General features: G+C 35.8%; 1 protein-coding gene across 1 annotated transcript; it reads left to right on the forward strand.

Moving 5' to 3' along the window:
- Positions 1-4,652: 4,652 nt before the first annotated feature.
- LOC131166895 (probable serine/threonine-protein kinase WNK10) lies at positions 4,653-8,712 on the forward strand. The gene is made up of 7 exons (XM_058125519.1): positions 4,653-5,294; positions 5,719-5,756; positions 5,897-6,124; positions 6,223-6,443; positions 6,536-6,693; positions 7,062-7,464; positions 7,553-8,712. Exons 1-7 carry the CDS (start codon positions 4,986-4,988, stop codon positions 8,443-8,445), a joined length of 2,250 nt encoding a protein of 749 aa, XP_057981502.1. The 5' UTR covers positions 4,653-4,985; the 3' UTR covers positions 8,446-8,712.
- Positions 8,713-8,979: the final 267 nt, after the last annotated feature.

Here is an 8,979-nt window from a genome sequence, read left to right on the forward strand (position 1 = left end):
CAAATTATATGTTGAGAAAATGATGAGAATATTATACCGTGTTATTGCATAAATTGTAATTATGTGTTTTAAGAACCCTGATGAGCTGGATATGGTGGATGCTCGGTACCATAGCTACAAATGAGTATTAGTGCAGCCACACAGTTGTGAAAGTGTTGGCGGTGGATAGTCGATTTGGCTTAAGAAGGGTTGTGTACACACCTATTTCCTCACCAAGTTGTGATTGGCAAATCGTTCTTACAGACGTGATACTTTGATTTAGTCTGGTCGGCTAGCCAGGCTAAATCCAGTTTTCGGACTGCACAACCCGGTCATGGGGGTTAAACATGACATGCATAGGTCAAAATAAATTCTTTTATATATATATTTGGATATTTATGTGATTATGGTCATTTAATGAGTTCAAATGTGACTTTTAGAGAAAAGTACATATATTGGTTTATATATGTAGTTGTTCAACAATGATTTTTATTAAAGTAAAGTTATTAAATATAAATTTTTATATATTGTGAAACTCATTTTAACTACACACTGATAATAATCTAGTTTATACTTACTGAGAGGTGTCTCACCCAATTATTTTCATACATTTCAGATACGCTGAGGCGCCTAACCGAAATCAAAGTAGAGTAGCGGAAGTGTGGGTGGGATTAGAAAGAGTGGTTCGGATCAAATATTAAATGTTTTATTTTTGTATATTTTAGAATTTCTAAGGATGTGATTAAATATGATTTGGGAGATATTGTTGTAATAAAGGTTTCTAGTACTCTTGTATAAATGAATTTGAGGTCTTCCACTGTATAAAATTTCGGGTTACCACACCAAGTCCCTTTCCTTGAAGTTTCAAGGCCTAACTTTCTTGTTGTAAGCTTTGACAATCCTCTACTGATACAATTGTCACTTTCAACCTTTTCTCGCCAATGAAATTTAACTAGTCCAATTTATACTATATGTATTCAGTTTTAGTCAATTCAGATTCTATAAAGACTCTGAGAGACGGTATCTCTACTTCTATTGGAACTACTACATTCATCCCATATACTAGTGAATATGGAGTTGCCCCTATTGAAGTTCTGACAACTATGCAATAAGTATGTAATGCAAATGGTAACATCTCATGTCAATCTTTATAGAAAATTGTCATTTTCTCTAGAATCTTCTCGACATTCTTATTCACAGCTTCCACAACTTCATTTATCTTTAGATGATAAGTGAATGAGTTGTAATATTGGATCATGAATTATTTACACAAGTCCTTGATCATCTTATTATTCAAATTCATGGTGTTATCTAAACTTATCTATTCTAGCAAACCTTATCTGTCAATTATTTTTTCTTTATGGATTTAACTACCACATTTCTTGTTATGATTGCATATTATGCAACTTGTACCCACTTTGCAAAATAGCCAATAACACTAAAATGAAGCATTGATCATTTGATACCTTGGGTGAAATTGTTCCAATTAAATTAATGTCCTATATTATGGATAGCTAAGGAGCTACCATAGAATGTAATGGAACAAATAAAGCGTTTAGTTTATTTGCATATATTTGGCACTTGTAATATCTTCTAAAGAAGTTAATACAACCGATTTCCATAGTAATCCATTAGTAACCAGCTCTTAGGACATTCCAAATACTGTCTTCACAAAGATAAATTCTATGTTATCGAATTTTTTCTGGAGTAGAGTAAATGACAAAAGGAAGAGGAATTGGTGTTCTTGGTCTAATATATGTAAGCCTTTTGGTGAGGGTGGTTTGGGCATTAGGGATTTGAAGGAGGTAAAAAAATCATTGCATATAAAGTTTGTGTGGAGATTGTTAACTATGGATAATCTGTGGACTCAATTCTTTAAAGCCAAGTATTTGTATAAGAAACATCACTTGAGAGAAATGAAACTAGATAAAGGAACCATATTTTGAAGATCGATTGTTCGTGTGATTCTTGAAGTTTTAGAGCATATCCGTGTTCAAATTAAAGAAGGGTCGGCTTCTTTCTGGTTTAATCGATGGTTAGCCTCCGGTCCTCTTTGTGCTAAGGTTCAGGAAATCAGTAACCATAAGCTTCGAACATGAGATTGTTGGGATAGAGATGGGTGGAATGTTGATTTATTAGTGGATCTATTAGGTGAAGATCAGGCTGAGGAGGTAATGAACTTTGCTATTTCTTGCAAGGAGGGTCCAGATACAGTAATTTGGGAACCTTCAACAGATGGGAAATTCACACGGCAAGTGCTTGGGAAATTATAAGGAAGCGTAAAGAGGAATTCTTAGTTGCAAAATGGATCTGGCATCCTATGTTGTCCAAAAGGGTGTCAATTTGTATGTGGAAGTCTTGGTTCGCTTGTCTTCCGGTTGATACTCATATTAAAGAAGTAGGTGTTCAGATGGCCTCTCGATGTGATTGTTGTTCAAATGCCAAGATTGAATCTCTAGACCATGTGTTTTGCACTGGATCTTTTGCCCAGGAGGTATGGAAACAAGAAGCAGTGGCATTAGATGTTAGTTGTATGGCAACGAGTACTTGGAAAGGTAGAGTTAATGTCTGGTTTAGTTGTGCAAGACGAGCCTCGTAGTTAGGCATTTTGGTAGGTCTTATACCTAGTCTCATCATTTGGAGACTATGGATTCATTGATGTAGAGCCAGGATGGAATCGATTCATGATTCGGTGAGAACTGTGTGGCTTGATATTAAATATTGGTTGAGATCCATTTCATACAAGTTAAATAAATGTGCACCTGCTTCTTGCACGGATATTGCAGTCCTTCGTGCTTTGGATATTCAAGTGAAAAATGTGGGGGTTCGTCTTCCTCGTGTAGTCAGATGGTGTAAACCTGGGATAGGTTGGGTTAAGTTGAATGTGGATGGGAGCTGTAGAGGAAACCCAGGTAATTGTGGTGGTGGAGGCGTAATAAGAGATGAAAAAGGTTTAGTTAAAGCAGTTTTTTCCTTATTATTGGGTTATGGAACAAATAACATGACTAAATTGAAGGCAATTATTTTAGGGATTAATTTATGTAAAGACTCGGATTTGATCAAGTGGAGATTGCATGTGACTCTGCTTTGTTGGTTTAGTGGATAAATTCTAGGAAGTGCTTGGTTTGGAAATTATGGAATTTGTGGGAAAAGATTATGCTAACATTAAGAGGCATACAGTTTAAAGTGGATCATGTTTACAGGGAAGCGAATAAAAGTACAGATTTCTTTGTCAAACATGGTGAATCTGGTATTTCTCGATCATATAGTTGCTAGGATGATCTTCCACAGCAAGTTAGGGGAATGATTCAATTGGATTTGTTGGGATTTCCTTCTTTGCGCTCGTAATGTTTTGTGTTTATCTTTCGGAGTTTTGTTTGTTTTCTACTTTATAGTTGTTTAATTTTTTAGTTTTTGATTGGTTGCTGGTTATTGGTTTATTGATTTTGATTATGTTGGTTAAGGTTGTTTTAGGGTATTGGCGTTTGTTTTTAATGTCCCAAAGTCTTAAGATTGGAACCACGGTATTTCTCTGCCATAAGTAAGGGGTTTTCTAATAAAGTTTAGAAGGTTCCGCCTTATATATATATATAAAGAAGAAGCTCTTAGGACACTTTTTGCCAACATGTATCATGTGGGTGAGTAGAGCAAGACCCCCCATGAACTTCTTCTCAAATTTGAGTTGCTTCTTTGGCATCCACACATCTTAAAAGAGTTATATATGATCCTCTCTTGTATAAGGTATTTTCGCTGATGCAATATCCCATAGAAAATAGTGAGCTCTCACATTTCAAAAAATTGGGGGAGTAGACTTGACAATTTGAGTCGCCTCTGACGTGTAGGGAGGAAATGAATCAGTCAATACCACCTGGAAGTAAATAGCATTAATGAAAAAAAAAGGGAACATGGGCAGGCCCCAAGTGGAAAGGCAAGACACTCCGAATGAGCTTTCGTTTATATATATATGATTTTATTAGAAATGTAGGCCAATAGTTTTTATTTAATTTTCTTGTGTCTTTTTTTTTTTGGAAAGAATGCAAGAATCTTATCGAGAGGCAAAAAAATAAAATTTACAAGTATAGTTTGAAAATATGTATCTACCGAAAGTTAAATTTATAAGTTTTGAACATTTTGCTCTAATGTCTTTAATGTCTAGTTGAGAAATAAGGTCAAGAAGTGCTTTTGCAACAAGCCAGCCCAAAATAAATAGAGTCATGAATACTCAATATCAATTCATTTGCACACAATTGTTTATAAAACTTTTGAACTAAAATGGAGTTTTAATTGTTTGACTTTTTTTAAGGAAAATAACCATTACTCAAGTTTTAAATATGCTCTATTTTCTGAAATGGTTTTCAAACTATATTATTTGGGGATATTACGATTATCATAATATGGGTTAACGAAAAAACTCAAAGAAAATAAACTTTTTTTTGTGTGCCTAGAATGCAATTTTGTCCTCCTTTACACAACTAAGTAATGGAAAGAAATTGAAGACCTGAATTTGGATTCTATTTCAATCTTTTAAGAGCTAGATACAAAACAAAGTGCAACAATACTAGATATGATGGCTATGTTCAATATTGTGTTTTTAACAAAAAACGAAAAAACGATGTCGTTTTGAAGGAAAGGTAGTTAATCCCCTTTTAAAGCAAAAGGCCAGTTGGTTATGCAACAAAGTTTGGGAACCCAACCATACAAGTGTTTGTTCATCCCTCCTCTTTCGCTACCCACATACCTCACATTCCCCAATTCCATCACAACGTTTCCATTTCTTTATCTCTCTCTCTCTCTCTCTCCCTCTGCAAACCCGTATAATGATTGATCTGTTTAGCATTACCCTTTTATGACAATCACATTTTTTTTATTATTTTCTTTTAGAAAGAAGTTTGAGGGAAAGAATGATAGGTCTGTTATGGTTTTGTCTGATATAGGATGAGGGACTTATTTGGTATGGGAATTGGGGTTATGAGTTCAGGCTCATTGGATTCCAATTCCTTTTTCGAATGCCGATTTCGCTTGCGATCGGCGTTCGAATCCTTTTTTATTGCGTTCGACGCATTTTTCGAGGACCATCACTGTCCTTCGATTCTGATTGGCATCGGCGAGCAGTGATTTCCTTGATAATTTTTGGTGGAAAAACAAGAAAACCCTTGTTCATTTTTCTCCTTTTTCTGGTAGTTGTTTCGGTCTTCTCCGGAATGAATTCTGGGAGAGGATTGTTATTGCCGACAACTGAGGAATTGATCAGGGCTAAAATGGAGCCTTCTGGGGATGATTTTGTAGAGAAAGATCCCACTGGCAGATATGTTCGGGTATATACTGTTTTAATTTATTTACTTTTGCTCAAGTTGGATTTTTTTTTTTTTTATAGATTAAGGATTCATATGTCTTGCCCCTTTCTAATTTTTATTTGGTTGAATAATCTGGAGCTAATAGCCCATGCTCATAATTTATGATGCCAAATCAAAATTTTAACTCAAGTGTTCAAATTTTTTCTTTGATGGGTGGTTTTGTATTTAAGTTGCAAGCAATTATCAGCTGCAAAACGTATCATATAGAAGTGATTCTTCTCTTGTTTGTCATTTATTTGTGTCTTTGTTATTGAAATTTAAGAAATAAATAAATAAAAATTTTTTAATTGACCTAATGAAATTAGTTATTTGTAAGATATGAGAAACATCTATTTCTCTCTCATTTTCCATTAATTCCTTTTTTGTTCCCTTTTTCTTATAACAGTACAAAGAAACTTTGGGCAAGGGTGCATTCAAGACCGTGTATGTTTCTAACACATAATATTTTGCTCTCTCTCTCTCTCTCTCTCTCTCTCTCTCGGCATTTACATTTTATAAAGACCTTTTTAGTCAGCTCCAATATATAATTGTTCTATTTCCCATTCCATAAATCTTGCCTACAGTTATAAGGCATTTGATGAGGTTGATGGAATAGAAGTCGCTTGGAATCAAGTTAAGATTGATGATGTGTTGAAGTCAGCAGAAGATTTGGAAAAACTATACTCCGAAGTTCATCTGCTGAAATCATTGAAACATGAAAATATCATGAAGTTCTACAATTCATGGGTTGATGACAAGAAGAAAACTATCAACATGATTACTGAGCTCTTCACATCTGGGAGTTTAACGCAGTAAGCTATCATGAGTTTCTCTTTCATCCTCTGGTATTTGGTTGTTCAATTTATACATACATTTGGGATAATCCTATATACTGTCATTTGGTTATTAGATACCGTAAAAAGCATAAAAGTGTTGACATGAGAGCCATAAAGAATTGGGCAAGGCAGATTCTTCGAGGCTTAGTCTACCTTCATAACCACAACCCACCTATTATTCATAGGGACCTGAAGTGTGACAATATTTTTGTTAATGGAAATCATGGTGAGGTTAAAATTGGAGACCTCGGATTGGCAACTGTAATGCAGCAGTCTCCTGTTCGAAGTGTTATTGGTAATTGTCTAATTTGTTGAGTTACTTTATTTACAATCAATGGACTACTTAATCAGAGGATGTGACTTTCTTTCGTTTCCTATATATACTAGGGACTCCTGAATTCATGGCTCCCGAGCTTTATGAGGAGGAGTATAATGAACTGGTTGATGTATATGCTTTTGGGATGTGCATGTTAGAGATGGTTACATGCGAGTATCCATACAGCGAATGCAAAAATCCAGCTCAAATCTATAAGAAGGTTACCTCTGTAAGTTCTTAATTTGACCATTGGCTTAACATTGATCCTTTTTTTTTAAAATTTATTATTATTATTATAAATAAAGTAAGAGGAATGTATTAGGTCAAGGCAAAAAGTACAACAAAACAATAGAACAACTAACAACTATATACTAGCTAGGGTTATTGTATCTTCTTCTAACTTCTATTGAAATCGAAAGTGATGCAATGGAGGATGTGGTATGAGAATAAGCAGGAGATTGATCAAAATTAAGGCATTCCTTGCCTTCAACATCTCTCCCCCAAGCTTAACATCGTATTACGGATTATTTTTAGTTCCACATTACTAGTCATTGAACATCTTATTACTTACTGCCCTTTTTTTAAAATTTGTTGTAGGGCATCAAACCTGCTTCTCTTAGCGATTTGGGTGACCCCCAAGTTAAGGATTTCATCGAAAAATGCCTGGTTACAGCATCCAAGAGGCCGTCTGCAAAGGAGCTTCTAGAGGACCCATTTCTTCAAATTTTGAACCCAAAGGAGGCTGTCCGTGATCCCTTACAATTACCTAACCAAATTCCCACAATAAGAACATCACCTAAGTCTGGGTCTCTTTCCATGGATATAGATTCTGATTACAAGCAGCTTCCTGTGAGTACTCATACAGAAAACTATAGTGGAAGTTTCTGTTTCCCAGTTTTGGAATTTCAGAGCATGCATAAAAGTAATGAGTTCAGATTGAGAGGAAAGAAAAATGATGACAACTCCATATCACTGGCTTTACGTATTGCTGACCCAGGCGGTAAGTGCATGTGCGCTTTTTAACGCTTGAGTTCTTTACCTATCATATAACAAATTAATAGCATGAACTTGGCTCTTCTCATGTGTAGGTCGCATAAGGAATATACATTTTCTCTTTTACCTTGATACTGACACCGCACTCTCAGTAGCTGCTGAGATGGTTGAACAATTGGAGTTAGCAGACCATGATGTTGCCTTCATAGCAGAATTTATTGATTACCTGATGATGAGAATGCTTCCTGGTTGGAAGCCTTCATCGGAGTATTCATCAAGCGGAGCAAGAAGTCTACATGATGAGTCTCCAGTCATTGGAAAATATGCCTCAACGGCATTCCCATGGGGCTCAGTGTTCACTAATGCTTCTGTCAAGCAAGCAGTTGAGCCAGACGTCTTCTCCGGGCTGAACAGTACTGGCCCCCGAGAAGTTTATGCCCAAGCTGATGGAAGTAACTTGTTTGATAACTGTGCTATTTCTCCAGGTGATTATATGTCATCTCCAAGTTTGGCTAATTTTGAAGATCGAGGTTCCCATGCATCATTTTCTTCCGAGATTTTGGTCGAAGATAATTCAACAAAAATTGATCATAAAGCAATAGAATGTGCTAACTGTAGTATTTATGGAAGCTGTAATGGTTCAAGTCGGGATGCATCTGAAGTAGAGCTAGGGGATTTGTATTGTGATTACAAATTGCAGAGAAATTGTAGTGGCGTTGGGGAATGTACCCTAATGAATGAATTTGCGAAGAACTCAGAATTTTCCTCCGTTGAATTTAGTGGAACGTCTAATGTTATGAGCTTGACAAGCAGCTGTTCGTCTCTATCCCTGGCGAATAAGGCCCAGGATCTTGATTTGAAATTGGAGATGGATGCAATTGAATCTCAATATCATCAATGGTTTCAAGAACTGTCTAGGATGAGGGAGGAAGCATTAGAGGCCACTAAAAGGAGATGGATGACAAAAAAGAAGTTGTTCGTTCAATGATCAGAAGCATGTCAATAAACCAACCAATTTTTCCTCTCATATTCATGTTTTTCTAATCTCTGTTCCTCTCATCTCTAGGTCGTGACTCTTAACCATATTTGACTAGAACACCCTGTGTTGGATGACGCTCTCCTTTGTGGAACTCTCGACCCATGCAGATCACGTTGTGTCCTAGTCTGCAACCTGCGGGTTGTGTATATAATTTTCCAAACTTTCTTTATTATGTATTTATTTATTTATTTATTTTAAATTTTTGCATCGTCACCACTGCTTTCTTTGTTCTTTATTCACTGTCAATAAATATGTAGTTCTGAAAATATATAGGGTGGCATTTGTCCATTCAACCATAAGAAACAACTAGTACAAGGTGGAACTGTGGGTTGATGACACCGATGTATGTTTTACCATAGTAATGCTAATGCAGAGGTGTATGCATGCATCTTCGGTGGCTCCCAACATCAGAAGGCTAGAGCATGATTCAATTAATAAAATGTAAGACAAAAACACTTGAATAAAATGATGAAGGCTTTCTTA

Source organism: Malania oleifera, chromosome 10 (assembly GCF_029873635.1).
Source record: "Malania oleifera isolate guangnan ecotype guangnan chromosome 10, ASM2987363v1, whole genome shotgun sequence".
NCBI classification, from domain to species: Eukaryota; Viridiplantae; Streptophyta; class Magnoliopsida; order Santalales; family Ximeniaceae; genus Malania; species Malania oleifera.

Bases quoted from the DNA above. Each gene is read 5' to 3' on its own strand.
- LOC131166895 (XM_058125519.1), top strand. From the start codon at position 4,986: ATGCCGATTTCGCTTGCGATCGGCGTTCGAATCCTTTTTTATTGCGTT. The intron at 5,757-5,896 runs GTATGTTTCTAA...TCTTGCCTACAG, and splicing joins AAGGGTGCATTCAAGACCGT to TTATAAGGCATTTGATGAGG. The intron at 7,465-7,552 runs GTAAGTGCATGT...TCTCATGTGTAG, and splicing joins ACGTATTGCTGACCCAGGCG to GTCGCATAAGGAATATACAT.